Source organism: Ahaetulla prasina, chromosome 3 (genome assembly GCF_028640845.1).
Source record: "Ahaetulla prasina isolate Xishuangbanna chromosome 3, ASM2864084v1, whole genome shotgun sequence".
NCBI classification, from domain to species: domain Eukaryota; kingdom Metazoa; phylum Chordata; class Lepidosauria; order Squamata; family Colubridae; genus Ahaetulla; species Ahaetulla prasina.
In genome coordinates this window covers 150,687,288-150,715,245 of record NC_080541.1, presented here as the reverse complement: position 1 = coordinate 150,715,245, position 27,958 = coordinate 150,687,288, and the positions used below count along the sequence as shown (strand labels likewise).

The 27,958-nt window shown below is 37.6% G+C and overlaps 1 protein-coding gene across 1 annotated transcript; it reads left to right on the top strand.

Moving 5' to 3' along the window:
* Positions 1-1,269: 1,269 nt before the first annotated feature.
* On the top strand, positions 1,270-23,648 carry SH3GLB1 (SH3 domain containing GRB2 like, endophilin B1). The gene is made up of 9 exons (XM_058178192.1): positions 1,270-1,427; positions 8,337-8,478; positions 10,477-10,605; positions 10,912-11,045; positions 11,299-11,391; positions 19,063-19,152; positions 20,168-20,268; positions 20,753-20,987; positions 23,172-23,648. The coding sequence occupies exons 1-9, from the start codon at positions 1,356-1,358 to the stop codon at positions 23,277-23,279; spliced, it is 1,104 nt and encodes a 367-aa protein (XP_058034175.1). The 5' UTR covers positions 1,270-1,355; the 3' UTR covers positions 23,280-23,648.
* The last annotated feature ends 4,310 nt before the right edge of the window (positions 23,649-27,958 follow it).

The following is a 27,958-nucleotide window of genomic DNA, read 5'->3' as shown; positions in this document are numbered from 1 at the left end:
CTGGACTTCGACAAATACCTGACCTTCGGACCTTTCGCCGCGAACTTAAGACTCATTTGTTTCGTCTTGCTGGACTGGCTTGAATTTTAATTTTAATTTTTAGCTGATTTTATGGGGTTTTAATTTTATATTAACTTTTAGTGTTACTTGTATTTTAATATTAGGCCAAATTTAATAAGTTTTTTAATGTTTGTTTTTAATATTGTAAGTATTGCTGTATTTTTATTCTGGCTGTAAACCGCCCTGAGTCCTTCGGGAGACGGGCGGTATACAAATTAAAATATTATTATTATTATTATTATTATTATTATTATTATTATTATTATTATTATTATTATTATTATTATTATTATTATTATTATTATAAAACTAGCAAGGTAACTTTGTGCCAGTCATTCTCTCAGTCCTACGAAGAAGGCAATGGCAAACCACTTCTGAAATCTTGCCAAGGAAACTGCAGAGATTTGTCCAGGTAGTTGTCAGGAGTCAACGATGTCTTTAAGGCATGCACATAATTTTGTAACCTTCCCAGGATCCTATTATAAATTCAAATATGAATTCCAAAAGGCCGTTTGAAGATTGCGAGATAATAGGCAAGTACTCTCATTACTAATACTGGCAACTTAGACTTTTATATACGCACACACCTCTGTACAGGGCGCAAAAACACCTTTTTATGAATTGACGATACGTGCCACATTGCCGCAAACGCATAAAAACAGGTAATCGTCGTTCAGCGGTGAGAAAAATGGCACTTATCAAGTCTCATAAAATGTACGACCCTTATTCTTAGCGTAGATTTTCCGTCTGATTTTGTTCTCCTGTGTTTAAGATAACGGCTCCGGGTTCTGAAAAAGCATGACCGGAATGCTTGAGAAACGGACGCAAAACTCTCTCAAACCAAGCAGCAATTACCGAGGCAAGGGAGGAAAAAAAAAAAAAAAAGATCGACGTCGTAGCTACTCCTTAGACAACACCTCTCAAGAGATCAGTACGTGACCGGCCGCTGTAATCTAATCTACACCGCAGCGGCTGAGGCGAGGATCACGCCCAGCCTCCGAAGGACCTTCCCTTAAGATCCTTTTAGGAAGCTCGTCATCGGGATGGGCGGGAGCGTCCATAGCAGCTGTGCCTTCTCCTTCTAGCTCCTGGCTCCGCCCACGAGCTCGATGCATCCAATTGGCTGCTGGTTTCGTAACTCCTGGCCAAGGCCCTGTTGCGGCTGGCACCGCCCTTCCACTGCCACCGTCGCCTTCGCCCGGCGCTTCCAGAGGGAGGAAGTGTGGTGGGCGGCAGGGCGCCGCCGCCACCCCCCTACCCCCCACCCCACCCGAATTGGTCGGCTCCCGCTAAAGATGAATATTATGGATTTCAATGTGAAGAAGCTGGCGGCTGACGCTGGCACGTTCCTCAGCCGAGCCGTGCAGGTAAGGAGGAGGCAAGAGCAGTGCCCGAGGGAGCGAAGCCTTGTTTTTCCCTTCCTGGCGAAGAGGGCGCCTAACCGTCCCTCTCAGAGAAGGGCTTCTTCGGGCGTTGGCTAGGGCCGTTGCTGCACGCGCGAGACCCCACCCCTCTCCCCCCTCCCCCTCCCCCCTCTCCAACTGGCATAGAAGCCAGCCAGCTCCTCTGGCACCGGGGCAGCAACCGGTTGATCAGGAGCCAAATTAGGCCTAGTCCTCCTCCTCCTCCTTTCCCAGCTCTGCAGGGCAGTCTGCATAGGCGGAGAAGGCAGAGGTGTAGATAATGGGGTGGTGGTGGTGGTGGTAAGGGGGCTGTTTTGGTGCTGCCTTTTGCCCTACGGTTGTTCTCACCGCCTCCCGGGCTCGGTAGGGGAGCGCAGCGGGCTTAAACGCCCGCAGTTGCAGCGCTTACGCAAAGGTTTCTCTTTCCCGGCCTTCGCCCTCCCTCTGTCCCTCCCTCACTTTTTGGGTTTTCTTTTATTCCGTTTTGGTTTGCCAGCCTCCTTCGCCGTCTCCGGGGGGGGAGGGGTGTGCGTTTCCCGAGGAAGGTAGGAGACGGAAGGCGGATGAAAACGGGGGGGAAACCTCCACCAATGGCCCTAGACGACGTGTGAAGAGTTAGTTCAGTGCGGGGACTTTCAGGATTGAACGAATAAAAATCCTTTTTTTTTTTTTTTTTTTGGCCTGCAACACACAACTACACTTTGAAATTTTCAAGCCTGTCACCTAGCAGCCAGGGCGTATGGTTTGGGGGGGGAAAGGAGGGGAGGGGAGGCTTGGACAGGTTGATGGAAGATTTTGGGAGGGCGGGGTAGATGGGTGGGTGGTGACTTGTATTGATAGCTGCTTACTAACCTTGTAAATCAAATGGTAAACTGATATCTTCAGTACAGGATTGGATTTTGGGAATGAAAATGTTGCCATTCATTCTGGCCCTGAAGCTTTCAAAGTGCATCCCCACTGGCTACTTTGTGACACAAAATGCTGGCCCTGCAGTTTGATCCAGCCAAGTTCTTGGGCCAAGATTGTTTCACTTAAATTAGATTTCTGCAGACAAATAATGACAAGCCATTAGACTAACTTGTATGTGACTGTGGTGGCCTTTCTGGACACTAGAGTTTGGTGCTGTCATTTTGGAAGAGTACAGTACAAATAAAATAATAATATAAAAAAACCAAAGCGAGGCCTCTCCGCATGTCTCCCTTTGTAACATTTGAAAAACAAAAATAAAGCATGTGCTCTCAGCTATTATTAGCTTAAGCTCAAGAATAACTTGGTACAACTGACTCTGCACATTGAGATTATGTTTAACTTTGCAAAAGGAAAATGCCTGCCTGCCTGCAAAGTCTTGTGGTGCCTGATATATTATCAGTTTTGTTGATTCCTTCTCATTCTAATGAAACCGTAAGCCTATTCTTTTAATACACAGTATGGTGGTGAAAGAGAGGAATTGTGCCCTTTTGCTTAACATTCACTTTTTAACATTTGCATTATTGGTAGATTGGATGAATTTGTGGCTTTATAGTATATTTTGTTCCTAACTACACTTACATCAAACTTCCTGTGTTGTGCAATTGTTGCCATAGCACAAAGTTACTGGAGATCTTTAAGTTTTTCCAGTTAATAACAGGATGGCATTTTTCGGTAAAATTCTGTTAGTTGCATAATTGCCAATATAACTAGAACCATGATAAACTTTTTTCTGCCCCATCCTTAAAGTGCTATTATATATTAATTTTAAACTAACCATTTGGTTTTTATGATAGGTTTTCTGATCTCTTTTCTTAAAAATAAACTAATGAAGAAAGCAGGGTAATAGTAAAGTTTTTTTTAATTGCTGGTAACACTGTGGCCACCATGTCTATGTAGTTTTTTGGGCACCAATAAGAATGGTTTGCCAATGCCTTCTGCCATGATTGATTTTCCAGTCTAGCAGCCTATAGTTTCAAAGTTTTTTAGAGGCTTACTATCCTGGTTTTATACAGAAATGATCTGCTTTATTTTTGAGGTGAGCCTTCATTGACTAAGTACTGTTTATTTATTGATAATATTTATAGTTAATTATGTAAATCTTGATTTAATTCATTATATGATATTAATAGTTATATATAGGGATAGAATAACAAAATGAAAAGTATGCTGATGTCATAGTGGTGACCCCCATTTTGTGACATACCCTATATTGCCAGCATTTCATACACAGGTCAACTTTATTCCAGCATATATTCAGCCCTGAGCTTAGTTGGATTTGTTTTTTGGCTATCCAATCAATTTATTGTTTAATGTTTAATATTATTTTAACTTATTGTATATTGTTTTTTTTATTTTGTTTGTTTTGACTTTGTACCTTGCCCAGAATTCCTTAGAAATAGCCTAGCCCTAGGCTATGCATATTGTAAAGTAAATATGCTAAAAGAACATTTAAGACTAAGTCAACTCATTTCCAGAATACCAAATATTTTAGCTTAATTTTTCACAACTAAGGAACAGTGTAGGAGAGAGAGAGAGAGAGACAGCTTGCTGTTTGACATACAGATGTCTTTATGTGAAGGATATCCCTAAAAGTTCTCTTGTTGATGGCCTTGTGGTCTCTTTATAATCATTAAAATGATATGTGGAACAGAATTTTATATTAGAAGTCTCCTTTGGCCCCTTCTTTCCCCTTCCCATGGGGCCAGTGCTAATAACTACCCTGCACAATGGCTTTACACCAGGGGTGAAATCTACTTACTTTCCTTACCAGTTCGGAAGCGCGTACGTGCGTCACATTCGCATACAGACCTTCTGTGAATGTACAAAACCTGCGCATGCACAGAAGGTAAAAAACACATTAATTCCTGGTTAAAACCAGGAAGTAATGACACTCAGGTGGGTGGGCGGAGCTTTGCTCCGCCATTGCTACTGGATCACCAAACTACCGGCCACAATCACTACCGGATTTTGCGATCCGGTCTGATCCGGGAGCATTTCACCCCTGCTATACACATCTCTTTTCATAATATATTTTATTTACAGTTGTTTAGATTGCAATGAACTCAGAAGAGAGAGGTAGGAATATGCACAACAGATGTTTGCTCAGCTGGTCCCTTGCTTTCTCCATTCAGGCCATCAACACTAATGGCCCTTTGCAAAATCTCCTCCAAGTTTATAATATTTTTTATTTATAGATATATGTGGTATTGAAAGCTGCTCAGAGTTAAAGCAATACCAAACAGATTGCATTGCATTTTCCAATCTCACTAGAGATCATCCACGAGCATCTGTATACTACTAAAACTCTTGTGTTTGATTGTAACCTTCAATTGGGTGAAACAGTGCAACATAGGGCACTGGTTTTTTAATCAACATACCTTTAACAGGCTAACTTACAGAATATGTAGAACCCATGACTCCTGTAGGATTGACATTTTGAAAGTTGTGGCCACTGTTACACTCAGCCATGGTCAGCTTTCTACAAGAAAAGTCAATGAAGTCACTCCCATTGCTTTTCTGCCCTGCTCATAGTCATTCTGTTTCTCTGATTAGGTAAGGAAATATCTCTGAAATGATAACCCCATGAGTAATAAATTGTTTCGTAATCTTAGTGGCATATCTAGGTCTGAACTAAGAATGGAATTAGTTTAGAAAATCTGTTCCCCAGGGCTTTCTGCAGCTGTTGCCCCAAAGTCGTCTCAACAATTTTCCCTAGAAAGGATTGGTTGGAGATTAGTTGTCCTGAATTTCCAGTCTGAGTATCGATTCACGAGAAAGAGGTATACTACCACCTAAACGGGACATTGTCTACTCTCTCAAAGATGCACTTAGCAGTGTAGCCACCCATCACTGAGTCATGCCTTGGAGCCTTTTGCCAATCAGAAATGGAAAAGATCCAGATTACAGATGTCCTGTCCTCATGCTTCAAGCTAATTGCTAAAGATTAATATAAATAAAAGTTAATACTTTTCTTAAATATGAGTCTTTCTTAAATTACTTAACAGGCGACTGTACTTCCATACACTTCCTCTATTTTAAGAACTACATTTCTTCATTTGTAGTTTGTTCATTGGTGCTGGAACGAGAACAAATGAAACCATCTTCTAATTAAGAGATCCTATGATGCTTGTCTTATGATGCTGACTTGTTCACTTTTATATGAAAAAAATAAACTGTTTCATTTTTTTGGGGCTACAAATAAATATAGTTTTGCTCTGAGTTAAATTAGTTATTAGAGGCTCCAATAATTTTTATATTAGTAAGTCATCATAGTAATAGTAATACTGTTGCCAATTTATATGTTATTATGGTAGTATTGTTATCATGAATTAGATATTTGGCTAACTACCTCTCTATTTTCTTCCATAATTGTATGCAAAAGGCAATTGTATAACTGGTCCATAAAATATATATCATGTAGTCTTTTGGGATTACCTGCACTAATTCATATCTCTGTCAAGTAATATTAATTAATAAATGTTGCGTACTGGAGATTCTACCCAACATTCTCATGCAGTATTTCATTTACACATTATATAACATTAAATACTTACCATACGGTAACTATAGCATACTTCTTAAGCATTCATGGAAGTTCACAAAGCAATAAAGAAATTTTTAAAGGTATCTCTAAATCTCAAATTTTTGAGAGATTAATCATAATCTAATACATAATAAAAATTTAATTTTTGTTCTTTGTTATTGATTGGAATGTCATATTTAAAGGCAATCTTCTGGAATATTTTGTTTTTTAGATTATTTTTATCCCACTTAATTACTTTATAAGTAATTCAAGGCGGTGAACGTATTTAATATTTCTTCTTCCTCCTGTTTTTTTCTACAGTAACCCTGTGAGATAGATTGGACTGAGACATGGAGACAGTACTAATTGAATCAAAGTCATCAATTAGCTTTCATGCCTAACATAGACTAGAACTCACTATATCCTGATTTCTAGGCCAACATCTTAATTACTACAGCAAACTGTTCAGAAAATCAGTAGTGATCAAGCTCTTCTTGTGAAAGAAAAATCATAGGGATATGTATGCTATCCCATTTTAGTAAAGAAGCTGGATCAACATGCTTGAGCATTCCCTAAATGTGAACCTAGTCCTTTAGAGAGAGAGAGTAGTTCTAAGCTGAATAATTTGAACAATATCTACATAAACTACCAAAGTTATTCCAGGATAAAAATTCAATGTACAGAATGCAAAAAAGATAAATAAATTGTTTTTAATTAATTTATTTAGTTATCTAGAGACAAAATATATATTTTACAATCACTGTAAAATTTATTTATTTATTAAATTTATTCACCACCCATTTCTCTGTCAAGTAATTCTGGGTACAACATTCCCAAAGGACTGACATTCTTATGTAGAACTAAAATGATATAACTTCTTTTAGCATAAGCACGTAATGATGTGTCAAATGATAATCTAGCAAAGTCCCTTTCTGAAAACAGTCCTTAGAAATGAGCGACACAGTCCTTAGAAATGACCAAAACGTCTGCGTCCTACTTACAAACTAAACTGGAAGGATACCATGTGGTTAATGGTACTGAAAGCTGTTAAGAGATTTAGGGAAACTATTCCAGCTACACCCTGCCTGACCTTTTCTACAGATCATCTGTCAGGCCGACAAAGATAGTTTGTGATGAATCAGATTGCAAAGGATAACAAATTTCAGGAATTGCAGGCATCGCATGCTTAAACATGTTACCAAAGGAAGGCTTTTCATCAAGGATGCAAACCCTTAGTAAACAGTCATTATTTGTTCTTACATTGTTGCCCCTTCCCCTCAAGTTCTGAAGCTGTAAGAAGGAAAGTTTTCTTTCTTTAACACAGAACTTGAAAAACCCTGTGTCTGTCTACTGTATATAAGAATGCCTACAACATATTGGTGGGAAAGGAAGGGATGTTCCATAATGCTGAGCCTGAGGCAAACAGCTTCTGGAATCAAGTAATATTTATCTCCAGGCTACCTGAGGTACCATTTCATCCAATGGGATTGGCCCATCCCACTTTCAGAGGTTTAGGAGAAGAGCCTTCTCTGTGCACCCTCCCTCTGGAGCATCATATCCCTTCTATGAGATCTGCACCCACACTTTGGATCTTCCAGAAAGGTCTTAAAACCTGGTTCTCTAATTGGCCTGGATGGGTGTGTGTGTGTGTGTGTCATTCTAGAGGTGGTTACTGAATTAGAAGATTCCACCTCCACTCTATTGTATGTCCCTCCACTAATTTAGCTATTGCTTTGTTAATTTTATTGTATTTATTATCTTATTGTTTCAGTCTTTTATAATATTGTTTTATTGAATGAATGAATAAATCTGGCAGCAAATTTTTGACCCTTTGTCTTCTGCTCCACTTTAATCATAATGGAAATACTTTGGAAACCTATTCATAAATACATTTTGTGAATCAGCAGAGTATGTAAAATTGCTATTGTGTGTTTTTCCCCATATGTTTTTTCTACTAAAGAGGTAATTTAAAAGTTGAAAATTTTTTGAGTTCTCTTTTCTCTTCCCAGAGCAATAGATTGCTGCTGTGTTGTTTACTTTGGGAAGCCATGCAAAAAATGAATGAGTGTTGATTCTTGTCACCATTGAAAGTCACATTCTGTTGACACTTTTATACATCTGTCCTTTGACTATAGGACCAGTAAGATATGACAACAGTTACAGAAAATGTTATATATTGTATTTGAAAAGCTATGCATGCCTATTTTAACATTCTAGCTAAATATATCAGAAGACGGTTTGTTTTTTAGTAATATGAAGATAAAAACTAAAAAAAAAACTAAACGAGTAAATTGAGGCAATTTTTTTTATTTTCTATTTTTGCTGATCAATTTGTTTTGCTCGTATCTTGAGAAGTGTTTTTGTTTGTTTAATCAATGTAGTTTACAGAAGAGAAACTTGGGCAAGCAGAGAAAACAGAATTGGATGCTCACCTAGAAAATCTTTTGTGTAAGGCAGATTGTACAAAACAATGGACAGAAAAGATTATGAAACAGACCGAAGTATTGTTGCAACCAAATCCAAGTAAGAGCAAAGCTTTATTTCTCTTTTGCCATTAACGTATTTGCATTTTGATAAGTTCTACCTGCATATATAATGAGAAACTAGCATTTGGTTCTTCATGAACCCACATGTCATTTTTCAGTTGTACAAATATGTACAAATTATGCAATAATTATAGAACATAATATGTTAACTATAACGATAAGCTTACAATTTTACAAAACAAATTGATTCAAAATAAAGAGCAAACTTATAATTTCTTAAGTCAGGGGTGTCAAACTGGTGGCCTGTGGGCTTGATGCATCACGTGCAGGCCACACCCACCCCAGCTCCACGAATGGGAAAAACATCGTGAAATGTCACCTGATGGCAACGTGATGCCGTGAGTTTGACTTCCATGTCTTTAAGTGATTAAGTGATGGAATAAAATTGATAGTATAATTCTCTGAATGTCAGAAATTCAAGGTTTGTTGAAGCAGAAATAACCCAACTGATTATTCAAAGCTTTATGCTATATTAATATAGATAAACTTAATTCAGTTGTACAGTTCTGAAAATTGATTTCTTAAAAGCCTTTCTTATTAGCTGTTCATTGAGCTTTCATTGAGTAGCTCAAGGCAGCATTTAGCACTCTTTCCTCCATCTACTCTTCACAGCATCAATCCTTTCAGACAGGTTGGGAGAGAATGTGACCAGCCCAAAGTCAGCCAGTGAGCTTATATCATTGAGGGAGAACTTTAACCTGGTCTTTCTATCTTTCCTTCCCATTGTACTGCTCTTCATCAATAATTTATTTGATTATATTGTTCTTATGGGGGCACAATGGCTCGGTTAAAGATATTGAGCTTGTCAGCTCGAAAGCTGACAGCCTGGGTTTGAGACAGATAGCTGCATGACGGGGTGAGCTCCCATCCTCTCCCAATCTTCTGCCCATCTAGCAGTTTGAAAGCATGCAAATGTGAGTAGATAAATTAGGTACTACTTCAGTTGGATGGTAATAATGTTCCGTGCACTTCAGTGTATAGTTATACTGTCCACATGACCACGGAAAGATTCTTTGGACAACTCTGGCTGTTTTGGAGATGAGCCCCTCCTCCTAGAGTTGGACATGACTAGACAGGGGAAAACTTTATTATTATTCTAAAATATACAAGTTTGATTGTGTATGTAGCCGTCAAATTAGAATGGCAATTGGGGCCAGGATTTCTGTTGTTAAGTGATGTGACCATAAAGTATGTCATGTGACTACATTGCTTAGCAACGGCAATCCCATTGCCATTGTAACTCCTGATTGTGCAGGTTATTAAATGAGAACAGGTGGGAATCTGAGGCAGGTAATGCAAGGGAGAGCATGGTTGCCATGGTGGGGTGGGTGCAGATACTACACAGTGAGTGTGTGGCTGGTGAGGGTGCTGCAGGTAGACACTACATAGTGAAGGTGGATGAAAAAAATCAGGAGTGACTTCCAATTTCCTGCCAGCTTCCCCATTCACTTTGCTTGTAGGAAGCTGGCGGGGAACATCAGAAATTGCAATCATGTAACACAGCTCCAAATTGCAAGCCAGGCACCCAAGCACTGAGATCACATGACTATTGGGACGCTGTGATGGCTATTTCTCCAAGGATTGATCATAAACCCCATTTGTTCAGTGCTATGAACAGTTGTTGAATGATTGGATGCAACCCAGGGTCAACCTCTTAAGTAGACCAGACAGGAAATATGTATGACAAGATGAACTAATTCTAATTTAATGTAAGGCTACATTTACAAAATTGGCAAGTCTGAAAGTGCAACTCTCCTGCTGTTTTTTTTTTTTATCCGTAATAAATTAGTATGGATTTTATCTAAGTTTCTTTCTCTGTCTGTTACTCAGTTCTGGGCTTTTCCTTTTAGCTGATCATTCCCTAGGCAACATATTTCTCCCCACCTCAACCCCCCCCTTCCAGGCTCATTCTCACATTCCATTCCATTCAAGAATTACTCGTAACGAACAAATTATATGTTTTATTTTTTGCCAGATGCTAGAATAGAAGAATTTGTTTATGAGAAACTGGATCGCAAAGCACCAAGTCGTCTGAATAATCCAGAACTACAGGGCCAGCATATGATTGATGCTGGAAATGAATTTGGCCCAGGAACAGCATATGGCAAGTTGCAGCTATTAGTTTATATGACAGGAATGTCTGAAACAAAGTTAACTAGATACTACTTCTGTGATGAATAATTTATCTTCATTGTTCTGAAAGTGTTCTATACCTTTACATTTTGAAGCTATGTGTTGGGTACTGAAAATAATATTTTGAACATACTATAAAAATTTTAGTATTTAAATATGTAATAATACACAAATAAGGATGTTTTGAATAAATGGTGTTAACACTTCTAAGTTAAATACCTGTAATTATAATGTCTGTATTGCTACTTAAACCATGCAATCAATTTTTTTATTGCAGGAAATGCTCTTGTTAAATGTGGAGAAACACAGAAAAGAATTGGGGCAGCAGACAGAGAGCTAATACAGACTGCTGCAATAAACTTCCTTACACCTCTTAGAAATTTTATTGAAGGAGACTATAAAACAATTACTGTAAGTTATTAATATAATTTCTTAATGAAACGTGAAATAATTCTGAAAGTTCAAAGAAATCATTTTTATTGTTGAAGTTGAGCATTTGGTATCATTATCAAGGAATGTAACACAATCTCTGATATGCAGCCTTCTGTGATACAAGAAGGAACAAGAAATTGAAGTAGTTATGCTATTTCATTTTTGTGAAATAAAAATGAATCCTTTTCACATTTTGTCCCAAATAATAATGCTTTGTGGGTTTTTTTTACAGAGAGAACGCAAGCTATTACAAAATAAAAGGCTAGATTTGGATGCTGCCAAAACTCGACTGAAAAAGGCAAAAGTAGCAGAGGCTCGTGCTTTAGTAAGTAAGATTTGCTTCTTAAGAACTTCACAATACATAATTTTGTATTTAATTAGCATTTTGTCTCAGTTCTTCACAATTCAGACATTGCTGCTAATAGCAGAAAGGATAGAAAACTTTCACTCATTTGTCCTTACCCTCTTTTATAGTCATGTATACTTTTGAAAAAGTCTATGCAGGTTTCTGGAGTGTGCAAAGTATTTATTTATATATTAGATTTTTATTCCACCTTTATTACTTTATAAATAACTCGAGGTGGTGAATATATCTAATACACCTTCCTTTTCCCTCAACAACAACCCTGTGAGGTGGGTTGGGTATTGCAAGAGAAGAGAGGAGAGAAGAGAGGAGCCAGCAAAATACTTCCACCAGCAGAATGCTTTAGCTGGATGAAACATTTTTTATGGATATTAGGAGACCTTTCATTTGCAGAACAGAAAGTCTGGATCCAGTCCTTTAAAAACAGTCACTGTAGGTTCTTAATTTTTTTTTTAAAAAGTCATATAACAAGGTTAAAGGGTTTGTGGCTGTGAACATATTAATAGAAGAACTTTGTTCCGCTTAAGATGAGACTTTGTAACAGGAACTCTATAGTCTCTGAAATTAGAACAATTTTGGGGAAATTAAATTCTTGAAATGTTACTTAGAAAAAAAAGGAGTACCTCTGGGAATTTAGATTGGTGTAAGAAAGACTATAAAATGCTACTTCCAGGTACATAATTTTAAGAAAGAACAGAGAACAGGAGAAAAATATTATATTGGCTTTAATTCAGAGATGTTCTGGTGAGAAAGAGCTGAATACAGTACAGCAATGCTAAAGCTCAGCATGAATCATAATAACCAGGCTATGCAGAAAGAGCTGAAGGCGATGCATTTACTAAACTGTTAAAAGGTACAGTGTATCAAAAGTACATAGGCATATAAACCTCCTCCATCCATCTCCATCTAATTAATGCACAAAAAAAAGGGATATCACCATCCAGAATTGAAAACTGTCATAAACTGATGAAAGCATTTCAAAAGCAGGAGAAGAATCTGCTTGTATTCAGGTGTATATTTATGTATTAGATATACAAATATAATTATGCCTTATTAGATACTGCCTACTTTCAAAAGTCCATTTATAAAAACAAAAACTAAGAATATCCAAACACTAACACAAAAAACTACATTAATCAAGAAATGTTAACTAAAAACATAATCCAATAAAAAATACAGCGCTAATAATCCTGAGGGTCATTGTGGCTGGCCAGTATCATTATAGAATTGGGTGGTCTTATGCATTTTTAAATTAAATAAAAGCACAACACAACAAACTTGACTTTTTGGCTTCTGGAAGGACATATTGTGTGTATATATGTGCACTTTAAATAAGAATTCTTAGCCTTTGCAGGCTTTCACTGTATCTTTGTGGCACCTTCCTTATAGGCTATTTATAGAGAAAAAGCTGCTCTGTATGTTATTTATGTATTTATTTGCTTGTTTAGGACAGCTGACAAACTAGGAGAATTATTTGTACTTAATACAACTACTGGCAACTGTTGATTCAAATATATAGCAAAATGAAAATTGGCTTAAATTGAAAAAGCAGATATTAGTGTTTTTTTCTCAATATTTTTGTGACACTATAATGGTTTGTGTCTAAATGAAACATTTTTTATAGCCTACAGCTACCGTGATATTTTTAGGAGAGACCATAAAAGGAGCGAATCCATATTATACATGTTGAATTTCGAAGCTTCTTTCTCTCTTTCCATTTCTCTCCCTCCCTCCCTCTAATCCATCTATCTATCTATCTATCTATCTATCTACCTACCTACCTACCTTCCTTCCTGTCATCTTGTGCCCTAGTGCAAAATGAGAAGTAACAGCTATCTGTTTTCAGCAGTAAAAGAGATGGACTCCTAGAGCCACCCAGGAGACCAGATTTCCCATCTCTGATCTAAATGATTGCAAGAGATGTGCAGGCTTCCTGAGAGAGATCATGCTTAAAGAAAATACATTGAAAACCTTCTAGTTATAGGTAGTTCTTGTTTAGCAACTACCTCATTTAGTGACTCTTTGCAGTTGCAGTGATGACAAAAGAGTAATTGCAGTTCTTGAATTCGCAACTTTCATAGGTCTGTAAAGCAAAGGAAAGCTGAAGTCAGATCATTAGCACAATTGTGATTTCACTTAGCAACTGCTTTATTTAATGATTGAATTGCCAGACCCAAATGAGTTCTGTTTGCTACATGGGGACTATGTTTATTATCTAAGATGTAGGCAAGGCACAGTGATGATGTAATAGTACAGATAAAATAGTCTGGAGGTACTATGTTCTGTATATTGAAAAGCATTAAAAAAATATTCAAGAAGTGTCACTAATCAGACAATATGTTTCTTATATCTTTGGCTCTGCCTAATGATACTGCAATCTAATTAATTGATCTACATTGCATTTTCTAGCTTTTTTCTGCAACATAACATCCTTTTGTCTTTATACTTTAAGCAACTAAACCTGTCTCCACCTGATGAAAATAATATTATGGTAAATGTCTCTTACATGCTCAACTTGCTGCATGTAAAATGGCTGAAGGTTTGTTGGCCTCTTGTCTTCATAACATTTCTTCAGGTGTTTCCTCTTGCTTTCCTCCTGATCTGTATTATTTATTTAGACGAAGAACCACATCAGTGATCATGTTGGCATATCTAACACCATACTGGTGGGGAGGTGGAGATGTATCTGAAAGAGCAGTTTGTTGATTGAAAAAAACTAATCATTTAAATAATTTTGTTGTGTTTCTTGTCCTCCTTCCAAGGTGCTGCGTATATTTCGGAAATTATATATGCATATGCATGAATCCCCATTATACTATTAACCTTTAGGGCCGTGATGGCGAACCTGTGGCACGCATGCTAGAGGTGGCATGCAGAACTCTCTCTGTGGGCACGCATGCTGTCGCCAGCTGTTCTTATGGTTTCCGGCATGCATGTGTGCCGAAAAGGTTTGCCATCACTGTTTTAGGGTGAGCAGCAGTCTTTAGAGCAGTGGTCCCCAACCTTTCTGGCACCAAGGACTGGCTTTGTGGAAGATGTTTTTTTCACAGACCAGGAGGAGGGATGGTTTCATGTGCAACCTAGATCCCATGCATGTGCAGATAAAACTTTGCTTGCTCACCCACTGCTTGTACGACACGGTTGTCATCAGGCCATGGACCAGTACTTGGTCAAGGCCCAGAGTTTGGGCACCCCGATTTAGATTTAGAGCATAGAAAATGGATAAGCAAGAGTAAGTTAGAAAAGGTACAAGATAAAAGATAAAGACATAGTAGTAGTAGTAGTAGTAGTAGTATTTGATTTTTACCCACCTCTGTAGGTAACTCAAGGCAGTGACATAATACTCCTCCCTTCTTATTTCCTCACAACAACGACCCTGCGAGGTGTCCATATCTGGAAAAGCATTCTGGTTTATACCATTTTTACACTACTCCATGTATTCCCTTTTGCTTTTTAAACTTGCCTCACTTTTTTTAGGAACTCATCAACTCCATCCTACACATTACTTGATTTTTCTCTTCCCCATTCATTCTACTTTCATAAATTTCTGTTGCATTTTCTTTAACTAAATTACCCCAACATAAATTTTTATACTTCTCATTTGCATTTATATTCAATCCACATTCACTAAGCACCCATTCATTTTTGTATTGTCTTCTTATTTTACCATATATACTTCTTCAAAATTCCAATCCCCCCTGCATTCATTTTTATGTTTCTTCTGATATCTCCCAACTTTTACTTTCATCTAGCAAAATGGGCAAAAACATCCTTGTATCTATAGCCATCTTCACTTCTTTCAACAAACATTCATTCCTCACATCAGGCCTCATATTTTTTAATTTAGTAATTAATTAATTAATAGAGGTGGAAACCAAATAGAGGAATATTAAGATGTGCTTATAGAAAGACGGTGGGTGGCATGTGGTCTGTTAATGAGGGATGAATGCTTGTTGAAAGACATGAAAATGGTACACAGTTTCATCACCTTGAGGTTTGCCATTTAAGTACACTTTGCAAATATTCACTCCATTTTCCTTTTCAAAATGCAACTGTTTTTGACAACTAATTTTCCTGTCCGTATTCTTGATTGTGTCATGTAGTCGTAACATTTGCTGCATATTCAGTTTTAACAGTTTTGTATTTTTGGCATTAACTTGTGCTGTATTTCCATTTCTATACATGAACATTACCATTCTTCCAATAATCAATTACAGAGTCAGTCTTCACACACATTAAACATATCACATGGCCACTTCATATGCAAACCTTAACATTTCTTCAGTTACATCATGGTTATCAAACCTGCGGCCCGCAAGCTGGATGTATGAAGCACTGGCCACCCCCACCCCCGGTTTAGCAAAGGGGAAAAAGTCACGATACATCACATGATGACGTGACATTGCGAGTTTGACACCTGTGAGCTACATCATCTAGACATAAGGGTTTATCATGTTTCATCATTCTCACAGCACATGAGTTTCTTTCTTACATACCAGCATTTAGAAAAATGAATTTATAACATTCAGTCCCAGTCTTCAAGAGATTGGTATCATTTTCCTTCCTTACTTATAGGAGTACTCCTTTTGTTCTTCAAAATTAAAGTGAAGTTCCATTCATTTCTGAATGATCTATCTGTTTTGTCAACACCACCAACCACTTTTTCTAGTTTAAAAATCTTGTGCTTTTCTTCCTTTATTCCTTAGGAATCTTTTTTATGTGCCCCTAACATTACTAGGTGGGGAAGATATAGAATGGCATATTCAGTTAACATTTAAACAAATGTATGAATTTCAGTAAATAAGTTAAAATGGACTAAAGAGATCAATTTAATATTATAGTAGTCTATCAGCACTTATCTTTCCTAGCACTAAATATATTCATAATTCTGTGAGTAGACTAGGACAGGGATCACCAACCTTTCAGACCTCAGGGACCACTAAATTCATAATTTTAAATTACGTGGACCACTAATATGAATTTTTAAAAAAGATAAATAGTATTTAGTGCAATATAAAAAATACAAATACTCTTTTTGCGGACCACCAAAATTTTCTCATGGGCCACCAGTTGGTGACCGCTGGACTAAGATTCTTGAGCCTCTCTCAAATCTATCTTTTCATGCACATCTTCAAATCCTTCTTTTCTCATTTTCCTCTTTCTTCTATACCAGCGGTCCCCAACCTTTTGGGCACCAGGGACTGGTTCTCTGAAGAGAGGTTTTTCTGCAGACCAGAGGGAACATGGTTTTGCATGCTGCCTGCCTCCCATGGATGGGGCTTCGCTTATCTCCATTGCCCGGTTTCTGGCATGCTGCAGACCGATGTTGGTCCATGGACCAGGGGCTGGGGACCTCTGCTCTATACTATAAACTGGAAAGAAGTGTCCTACATGACTATATTTTGATTGGCAATTTCATTATCTAATGATCATGGCTAGCAGTATTCCTCTCAGCATTAATCATCTCACTTTAATTTCAAATACCGGTAGTTCATCACTTTCATTTGTATTTCCATTCACTTGATGTTTTCACTACATTATAAAGTTATGGTTTCTACATAAGAAATTGTTCGCTCTACTGAAATTTCAAACAGACTTTAAAATACTACCATGGAAGCTTTTGATGTATATTTATTTATTTATTTATTTATTTATTTATTTATTTATTTATTTATTTATTTATTTATTCATATTTTTATACCGCCCTTCTCCGAAGACTCAGGGCAGTGTACAGCCAATAAAACAACAAGAATCCCCAAAAATTTAAAATACACTATCAAATTTAAAAAACTGATTATATAATTACACTGGAATCTTTTAGAACAGAATTACACTACATAAAATGCAGTATCCTAATTATTAAAAGACATAATACTGTAATTGTGAGTGCTAGCTATTTGAATATTGTATTGTCTTTAATTCATAAAAATAACAAGTGGGTCCTTTCTGGTAATCATTTGGTTGGTCTAAATTGTTGAAATGTTGAAGGCAGGCTTGGATAGCAAGAGAAATCACTTATGTTTCCATTATTGTTTGTAGTAGTTGTATTTTGAATAGATTTGGCTCGTATAAACCATTTTTCAAAATAAATATCATCCATCTGGTCATAATTCTGTCAATTGCTATTTAGATTATATTCTTTTTGTTGCTTTCAAAGATATAGGGTATTTTTAACATTTAGGACTATTCTTTTGACACATTTAATTCATTTGGATCCAGAAGTCTATAAGAGGGAATATGAGAAATGAGGAATTTTATCTCGGTATATGTACAACCCTCCTACTCTATGTCCTACATCACCTCTAAAATATTGAACATTATAGAGGAGTCAAGAGACATCTGGCAAGAAAGAAAATAAATCTCCAATGACTCAAAGTCCAAAGGGACCTTTTTTTTTCTAGAAAAGCCACTCTGGATCCAAATCCTGGATGTCTATTTAAAAAATACCCTATTTGTTTCAAGTCTTAAGCTGCTGACAGAATGTTGAAGAGCTCTGTTTTCACATTTTCCTTTCCTACAAATTGTTTTTAGACTACCATGAGGAAAATTGTTGCATAAAGGTTTTATCTGGCAGTAAAAGCATAATAATATATGGATATTATAAATAAGAATAATGGTGATAATTTTGGAAAATCATCCTGTAAGAATCTGCACTAGTAAGAGCACTACCAACTATAACAATATACAGTAGACTAAATTTCAACTAATATCAAGCTAGGGTCATTACATTATAAAATAAATCCATGAAATGATCACTAATTCGTATCCAGGAGAAAAAATGAACAGTGAGGAAAACATAGCAATATAAATTCTTATTATTTCTTTACATCTTTATGCTTACAAGATATGGGCAGAGGAAGTGACAAAAGTAAGTACTCCTAAGTAAAAGTGTTGATTAAGAAATAATGCTGAATTGCTGATGTCCAGAGATAAATAATATTGCTTAATTCAGCGATCAATAGTGTGGTCATAGCAAAATGATAAACAATTACCAAAAAACCAAACATATATATGAACTCCATAACACAAGATAATTCTGATTTGTTGCATGGGATAAAAACTTGCTTGATTAATCTATGAGCTTCAGTCTCCAATTCTGTATTTGAAATGCATTCCAAACTACTACTCACTGAAACTCATAGTCTTGTTCAGGTACTCATTTGATTGTTTTGAGAATTTAAAATGGAGAGGGAATGGCACATGTAGACAACCTTGCTGCCAATTCCCCCATTGCCCACCCTCCCCACCAATTATACCTTCTGACAGGTGATCTAAAAGAAACATGTATTGGCACTCATTTCAACATGAATGCCTCTGTCAGGATGATTTAGGACTACATTACATTGAATATAGCTGTACATTTACATTGAAGCATACTGTAGCTGTTTTTTAGAACCCAGCTCCTGAATTATTTTCAATATAGGCTAGCTGAAAATATTTTTTAAAAAACCTATTTTGTCAATATAGCCTTTAGACTTGTAATAAGCTTGCTTCAAGTGCTTAGCTATTTCGGGAGCTGATTGTTCAGTCCAATGAAGGACCACCATTTACTGAACCATGTGTTATATTTTGCCCACAACATAAGAAATTTTGTGTTATCAATACTCTGAAAAGTTGTAATATATTTTTCAGTCTGAACAGGAAGTACGGATAGCCCAAAGTGAGTTTGACCGGCAAGCAGAAATTACTCGACTTCTGTTGGAAGGGATCAACAGTACACATGTAAGTACAGAGTAAAAAGGAAGGTAGTTTTGCTTAATTGTTAAGGGTAAGAAAATCAAAAGTAATTAATTATACAGTAACTAAATGTTAAAATGATTATATCCATGTCACTCCAATTATCCTAGATCAGTGTTGGCAAACCTTTCACGCATGTGCCGGTCAGCTGGCCGTTGCGCACGCGGTGCTGGCGACCATGGAGGTGCAGCGGTCCATCACGCATGTGTGTTGGTGAACCTCTGGCACGCATGCTGTCTCGTGCATGCGCGGTCCGCCGGCATTGCGCACACCCAACGGCCAGCTGACCAGCGCACATTTGAGCCCAGGAACGCGATGAGGAGCCAGCGAGGGTGCGCATTTGCCTTGGGACGGTTTCACGTGCCACAGGTTCGCCAACACTGTCCTACATCATCTGATACAGTAAGACTATAGTAAATAAAATATGCTCTAGCATTTCTGATACAAGTTCCTCCCTTTGCCCCATTTAAGTTCAGATACAGTCTTTGTTCAGTGACCAGTCATTCAGGGTCCATTTGAAGTTATAACAGCATGCAACTAGTGGGACATTACGCTGGTTTTCAAAGTTCCAGCCATTGCAGAGTCCTCAGTCATATGACTATGAGGCTCTGCAATGGCTGGAACTTTTAGGGTGCTGGGTGATGGCACACAATTACAGCAGTTACAGTGTCCAGCATCATGTGATCACCATTTGTGATCACCTAACAATGACAATGGGAAATACTGCCACTGCTATGGTAAGTTGATGTGGTCCCATGATATCATATTCTGACCGTGCATCTTATCAATGGAATTGCTAGTCCCAATTACTGTCATTAACAAAGATTGCCTATATTAGTGGTTATCCTGTGTTGATTGTCTTATTTGTAAAATTTACCAGTTTCATGTTTGAAAGGTAATCCTTAAAACTTTAATATCCTCCAAATTAACATACCTGAATTTTTAAATGATAGAAACATCCTTGTAATGTTGTTAATATTTGTGTTTTATTGCATCATAGGCACACCATCTTCGTTGTTTAAATGACTTTGTGGAAGCCCAGCTGACTTACTATGCACAATGTTATCAGTATATGTTGGACCTTCAGAAACAGCTTGGAAGGTAACAAAATAATCAAATCTATAGTTACGTGTCTCAGCTAAAGAGGTAAAATAAATAAAATTGGCAGGGTTTTTAAAAAATCTTGCTTAGTGACTATTCAAATTTCATGATGGTGCAAATCCTTGAGAATATCTTTCTGGAAAATTTCTGTTTAGATAACATCAAAATCAGAATTTGATCATTATAGATAGGATTTAATTGCACGCTTTTCTTCTGAAGCAAAGACTAGGATTTTTTGGCGTTTGTATGACTAAGTATGACTAAGGCAATTTGAATCAAATATTTTGTAACTTGTACAATTTTGTTTTTAAAACTATTTTTTTGAGAAGCTTTTGTACATTGTGTTTGTAGTTCAAAAATTAAATTGCTTATTTTTGGAAAATTATATTGGAAGATGAAACTCCACATTAAAATTGTTATTGGAAAGTGTGTTACAACATTCACGTTTATCTGTAATAATTAATTCTATGTTCACCCTTTATAGCTTTCCAGCTACGGTTCTTGCCAACAATAACCAGTCATCTTCAACCTGTATTCCAAGTAGTTCTTCTAGTAATATGTCCTCAGCTACTGTTACACCCTCACTATCTTCAATAAGCAGTGCAGCAGCTTCTTCAAGCTTTGGTGAATTGAAGCCCTCAAGTGGTAGTAGAAAAGCCAGAGTACTTTATGATTATGATGCTGCAAACAGCAGTGAATTATCACTACTTGCAGATGAGGTAATCATTTGCTATTTTTAAATAAAAACAAATATTTTATAAAAGTATGATAGATCTGCCTTTTGCCTTGGAACAATTGCAGTGTGATCTGAGTTTGAATGATATTACCATAAGGCCTTCGCCTTGGTCAGATTACTCTCTCAGCTCTTTTTGCTCACTGGTGATTTCCCTCTCACTTTGCAGGTATATATAATTAAGGTTATATTGGTCTACCCTACATGGCTGATAGATCCAGTGAAATTTCAGGTGGACCTTGGATTTTTATCCCAAGGCTCTGATAGGTGGTTAAATTATAGCCTTGGCTATTGCCTGGAATGGGCCTGTGTTGGATTTCTCCTATGCAGCCTCTTACTGTGCCTTTATCTGGAAGTGATCCTTGTTTTTCTGAGGAACTTTGGGAGATTAAATGCTAGAACATAGTTGGAAGAGGACAGAGAGTGAATTTGACCAAGTATGAGTAAGAGCCATATTTGGGATTCCATCATGGCAATAAGGGTGGCAAAACATGGTTATTTTTCTGCCCTTGTTATGTCTGCAGCTAGCCTCCCAACATCTCTCTTTAAAGTGACTTGTTTCTTGCTGGGGAAAGATGAGCCATTGAATTATTTGGAGGGTGGTGTGAGGAATTGGTATCTGGCACGTAAAGTCGTTTAGATTCACTCAGAGGTAGACTCTAACTGGATAAGTTTACTAAGGTGAAAGAAACAAGGACTAGTGTTGTTTTTCTGGAGTGTCTGGTAAATCCTGTGGAAAGAGAAAGGGTCTTCATTCTCTTAACCTGTCTACTTGTTCATTAAATCCTTGCTCCACCTGAATAGTGAACAATGCCGAGAGGTGAGATGTGATATATGCTTGTGATGATTTCAGCTTCATTCAGAGGGAATGGTACCATTTGCATTGAAGGTAGCATGTTCCATCCTCAATAATCCTTTGCTGGATCCAACAGTCCTGGATAATTTTTCATCTGATCTTTAGATTTTCTATTCTGGGGAACATTGTTTAGGAGTTGCTTAGGTTACAGCTTCAGAGGGTTGTGGCAGATAAGGTTTATCTAGAGCCCTTTCAGTCACATTTGAGACCAGTACTTAATATTGAGATGGCATTGGTTATGCTTGTGGATGACATTTGGCAAAATCAGGGTGGAGTAGTACAATATTTATAGTTCTCCTTGATTTCCTAACAACTTTTTATGTCATCAAGCATGGGATCCTTCTTGATACCATGCAGTGATTAAGAGTAGGAGGCTTAGCATCTGATGGTTCTTTCTCTGTGGTCAGGTCCAGTTGGTGTTAGCAGATGTGTGGGAGAGATCAAGCTTGAGACCCTGATATATGAGGTGCCTCAGGACGTGATGTTCGTCTTATTGCACATTGGATGAGTTTATCCATCAGTTTGGTGTCCATGCATACATGTTAAGTAGAAGATGCTGTCAAAATCTTAGGCTGTGAGGTTCTGGATGAAGAGGAACAGCTCAACCTCATCCTGGCAAGATTTACGTGGCTGTGGTATTTTGACTACCCTGATCTGAAGATGTTCTGTCTAATGCCAGACAAAGTTACATTTTCCCAGTCAAGACAGATGAGCAGTTAGAGGGAGTTTTGGATTCATGGCTCCTACATGAGGATCAGGTGGTCACTGTGGCCAAGGAGATTTTTGCACAAATTTGGCACCTATGCCTGGATTGGGAAGCCCTTGAGATAGTCACTCATGATTTAGTTTGCAGTGTGCACCACATGGGGGCAGCTTTGAAGGCTAAAAGAAACTGCAAACTGCATCTGGTTCAACATGTAGTGGCACAAACAGTTTTGAGTATGCCATTTATGCCCATGTAACTTGTCTGCTGCATGAACTGATTACCAGTCTTCCAAGTACAATTCAGTGTTTGTTTGGCACCTATGAAGCTGTTCATAGCATGGGGCCTGCTTATCTAAGGTCTGTCTCCCATAGTTACTGCCCACCCTCAATGATCTGGGAGAGTTGGAATGCTGTCCTCCCCTCAATTAAACAATGTACTCTGGAATGATCCAGGAAGTGGGTTTTCTCTTGTCACAGTACCTGCAACTCTTACTTTTGATATTTTGTCTAAAATACATTGTTTTGTTCTGTTTGCCAGTCAGAATTATGTTGTAGCAAGGTGACTTACAGTTTACATATATAAATAAATGTTTTCTTTATTGCTTCTAGGTGATAACAGTGTACAGTGTCCCTGGCATGGATTCAGACTGGTTGATGGGTGAACGAGGAAACCAGAAAGGCAAAGTGCCTATTACTTACTTAGAACTGTTAAACTGAGTGGTTGGCTTGTATAAAGACTGTCAGTTATGGTGAGATCATATTTATATGCAATTTAACTTTATATAAACCAGATTTAAGTGTCTTCCATGTTAATGTCTTAATGGATGAGAGTAACGAGCATTAGACATGGGCATTTCTTGCCAGTATTGTTGCATGGTAGATACTGTTTTGAGAACTAAGTTGTTTAAGGGCTTTTTACTTTATGTGCCAAGATTGTTTCGTACATAACTTTGTTTCTATTGAAATTTTCACTAATAACAGTTTTCTGCTTTTGAGTACTGTGAACCTGAAAGCAGGGCAAACAGTTTTCTACAGAACTTTTCATAATGACAAGCCTCTTCAAAATAATAAATTGTTGAAAAATTACTGCCTTTTTTTCCCCTGGATGGAATGGAAGTTTTATCTTTTAATGATCTATAACTGTATTTTTGTGCAACAAAACACTATGGCCTTAAAGAAAAGTCTTCATAACATGGTAGTGTTGGGGTAGACACTGGGTTACTACTGGGCAACATTTATGGGATTTCCTTTGCTTATTCCCCCATTTTCACACGTTCAATTTTTTGCTCAGATTTAATAGCATTGCTTATTAATTCAAGTATCTTGGTCAAATATTGATTGGATTACAAATGTTACCACAATTAGTCACTTTGATTACAAAAGGAAAGGAATAATACCAAGGTAATCAGAATTGGGAAGTCTTTTGTGAACTTGCCTGTGGGTGACACAGTAATTCATCTAGGCAGTCGAAATTTTCACCATTTATCATTATAATTTGCAATTGTACATGTCGTTTTTCCTGTGAAACATTTTTCTTTTTGTGTAAGGGAAACAATAACAGCCTTTTTCCAATCAGCCACAGATAGTCTTCACACATATCCTGTTCAACCATTCCAAATGCAGGCTACCTCTTATGACGGTTCTCCAGTTGCACCAGAAAGAAATTCCCAGTTTCACAATGCCACTATCTTCTTTCATGTTATCATTGTAACTGAGGGTCTTCTTAAGTCATAAAACTATTGAAAAAGCAGATTGATGATACATCAGAAGTTAATCCTGAACAGGCAGCTCCTAATCAGCTGAAGATTGACAAAATAATGACTGCCAGAAAGAAACTGTGAGTATTTCAAGCCCCCCCCCCATGTAAGCAGCATACTTAAAGCAACTGTAACTCAGGCGTCCATGTCTCTCTTCTGTTAACATTAAGTCACTCTCTGAGGAAGGTACCAGGACAGTTATAGCTGGAGAAATCGTCCTGAAACTAGAGCCTGGGACTTCATGCCACAATAAACAATGCACCAAATGAGGACACTGTATTTTGGCCAGGTTTGCATTCAGCTCATACCGTAATACCTATTTAAAAAAACCTCAGTTACTGAACATAAAATGGATATTAAGATGTTTCTTATGTAGCTTGTCAAGACGTAATCGGTGGACTTTTTATTTGAGAATAGTTTGGATTTTTAGCCCCAGAAGAGGATTTTTCTTACCTTCAGACTACAATTTGGCTGAAAAATGCCACAGTGTATTAAAGCTTTCTTGGCCAACTTCCTTATTATCCCCATAGGAGTTTTTAAAAGTTTAGCTTTATAATTGCTCCCCCAAAGCTGAGCAAATAATGGAAAGCTTGCCTCTATTAGATTAGTGAGCAAGTCTTGTCTTATCTATAAATTACTTGCTCATTATATGCTTTCTCTTTTTGTTGTACTTTGGAGGAGCAGCTGTTTAGCTTGATCTTTAAAAACTCCTATGCGAATAGTAATAGTTGGGCAATCTCAGTATCTCAAGCACTTCCCCCATAGTCCACATGAGATACTACTGTAGGAAAGCTACAAGAACTGCCCCATATAGTCTACAGTTGATAAAACTGCTGGAAAGGGATGTGTGTTGAAAGAGACTGCTGTGCATCTCAAGGATCCCAACTGAGGGAAGATTCAGGAACTGGAAAAATCCTTTAAATTGCTGTGTATTTTAGTGATCAGACAAAATAATGAGAACAAGCTGTCACCTTCCCCATATACAGTTTCCCCACATAGTTTGGTTAATTCCCCACTATACAATATGACTCTTATCAAAAGGGAGAATGGGATTCAGAAACTGGGAAGAATTCAATTTCAAGCACCCCCATCACTTCCCAGAGCAATAAATTACAGTTATAAATTACAGTTCTCCCAAGTACAAAGTACAAAGTCTGAATGTAGCCAAGAACCTGGTCCCTCTTTTCACCAGAGGGATATTATCAATTTCAAAAGAAGCACTGATAACTGATTTTCAAATTTCATACTAGGGAGATACTAGCAATGGTCTTTTTTAGAAGTTTAAATGTGCTGAAAAATACATATTGGTGACCCCATTATTATCAAGAACTGACAAGGACCAGAGATGTACCTTGGTCAGTTTCTATGTCTGATAGCTGCCCTTGGTCTGGTTCATATTAAATGGCTCTCTCACTAAGGGCTGTTCTCCTGTATACAACTTTTCAGAGTACAGTGGATGATCTACTCTTGACGATTGACCTCTAGTGATATGACACATTATCTATTCATTTTGGTGATGAAGCCACACTTGGAAAGTGACTGCTTTGTAATAATAGAGGATACATCCAGTGAAACATCAAGAATGCAGCTGGTGTTCTGAATGGCTAAAAATCTTGATCCACCATAGAAATCTTCACTAGCTTAATTTCTACTGATGTCATGTAGACTTATAGACATATTTGAACAGCTAATGACTGCATTTAAATATAATCTGCACACAGAGGAAAAACACAGATGGGTTGATTCAAACCATAAATTACCAATGTGGCTTGACCTTGAATGCATCAGACTAAAATTCAAAGATGTTTATAAACAGCAGCCTATGGAGGCACACCAGGTGGCTCTCCTTGTATTAAACTATCATAATCTCTTACCAAGGCAAACACCAAAGCCATCATAAAAACAAGGCAGAAGTTGATTCAGCCTGTCAGTTTGCTGAACTTCAGTCTTCTTTCATTTAACAACTTCAAGCTTTTGTAATGCACCTTGAAATTCAGCCATCCAAAACCTTTATTGACACAGGAGGCACGTTATAAAGTCTCATCTCTGTATTTGTGTTGCACAGCTATACAACAGGGCTAACGAGTTGAAACATGGCCCCCCGTTTTAGAAATGGCAAAACTGGTATCTGAAGATAGGCAAGACTTTAGGCTTTGGCCGAGTTCTGTCGGAAGTAGTAAAACTGAATTCCAACTCAGGTACCAAAATTAGCTTCCTGAATTATATATGCCTGGTCTCACACAAAAAGACTGAGGAGAGAGGATGAAGAGTAGACATGTTGTAATAAATTAGAAATAGGTAGTCTACTGAATATGATTAGTAAACTAAGGTATATGCTAAGCACCTGATATCAAGAACATTATTGGAGGTGGTTTAGCAAATTCCCATCATTAAATACATTGGAGCGGATTTTGACACCAAAGAAATGCACTATGATTATGCCTTGGAAGCAGCCAATATTATGATCTTTTGCCACCTTTTGATAATTCTTTCTCCCAACTGTAGGGAGTTGGTTTCTATTGCTCTTAAAAAGTTTTTAAAGCTGAAACATTAGTTCATATATTATACAGAGCAGAGTTGTCTATCTCTCTGCCATTAATATTGGGAACTATTCTTGTTGGTCCAAGTTGTGTAATTTAAGTCACTCTCAAATGAGGTGGCAATCCCTAGGGTTATTGACTAATGACATAGTTCTTCCCCACTGCCCAATTATTGCTTTTATTGTCTGAAGACTGTTTGCCAAGCTTGAAAGATGCTATAGAACAGGTATGTCAAACTTAAGGCCCGTGGGCCAGATCCGAGAAGGAGCGGCCCAGAGTGGCTTTGCCAGCAAAAATGGAGCTCGTGAGGGCAGCGCGTGGCTAGCAACAGTGGCATTTGATCACACAAGTGACAAGGTCAAACACAACCCTGATACAGCCCTCAATGAAATCAAGTTTGACACACTTGCTATAGAGGAAGCGCTCAGAAATAGTATGTACAATATGTATGCTGTACGTACATACAGTTATACATTATGAAGCTTAGTTTAAGAGAATGTGTACTGTATACAATTATGAGTCCTTGACTTACTTCCCCACTGACTACTTGTCAGAAGATTGCAAAAAGCGATTACATGACCCTGGGTATACTGCAACCGTCATAAATATGAGCCAGTTGCCAAGCATCTGAATTTTGATCGTGTGACCATGGGGATGCTGCAAAGGTAATTGTGAGAAACAGTCATATGTCACTTTTCAGTGCCATTGTAACTTTGAATTATCACTAAACAAATTGTTATAAGCAGAGGTGGGCTGCACTTACATTCACAATGGGTTCACTAGTTGTGAGCGCGCACGTGCACTCTCTTTGCTTACACACGTCCCTTTGGGACTGAAACAGATCTTCAAACATGCTGCTAATCAACTCAGGCAGTTCTGGTGAGTACAGCATGGGCGGTACGGAACACAGATGGGCAGTGTGGGCAGGGGGAATGAGCCAGAAAGTTAATTCTATATGGAAAGCATAGAACAAGGATGCATGAGTGGGTCCAGCCAGCAATCACAGCTAAGAGTTCACCTGAATCCGCGCGACCATGCAGTAGCCCATCACTGGTTGTAAGTTAATGACTACATGTATATATTGTAGTCATCTGAAGTG

Excerpts from the sequence above, each read along its gene's own strand:
- SH3GLB1 (XM_058178192.1), top strand. The coding sequence starts at position 1,356 with ATGAATATTATGGATTTCAATGTGAAGAAGCTGGCGGCTGACGCTGGC. Across the intron at positions 1,428-8,336 it reads TCCTCAGCCGAGCCGTGCAG|TTTACAGAAGAGAAACTTGG; the intron begins GTAAGGAGGAGG and ends TAATCAATGTAG. Across the intron at positions 11,392-19,062 it reads TAGCAGAGGCTCGTGCTTTA|TCTGAACAGGAAGTACGGAT; the intron begins GTAAGTAAGATT and ends TATATTTTTCAG.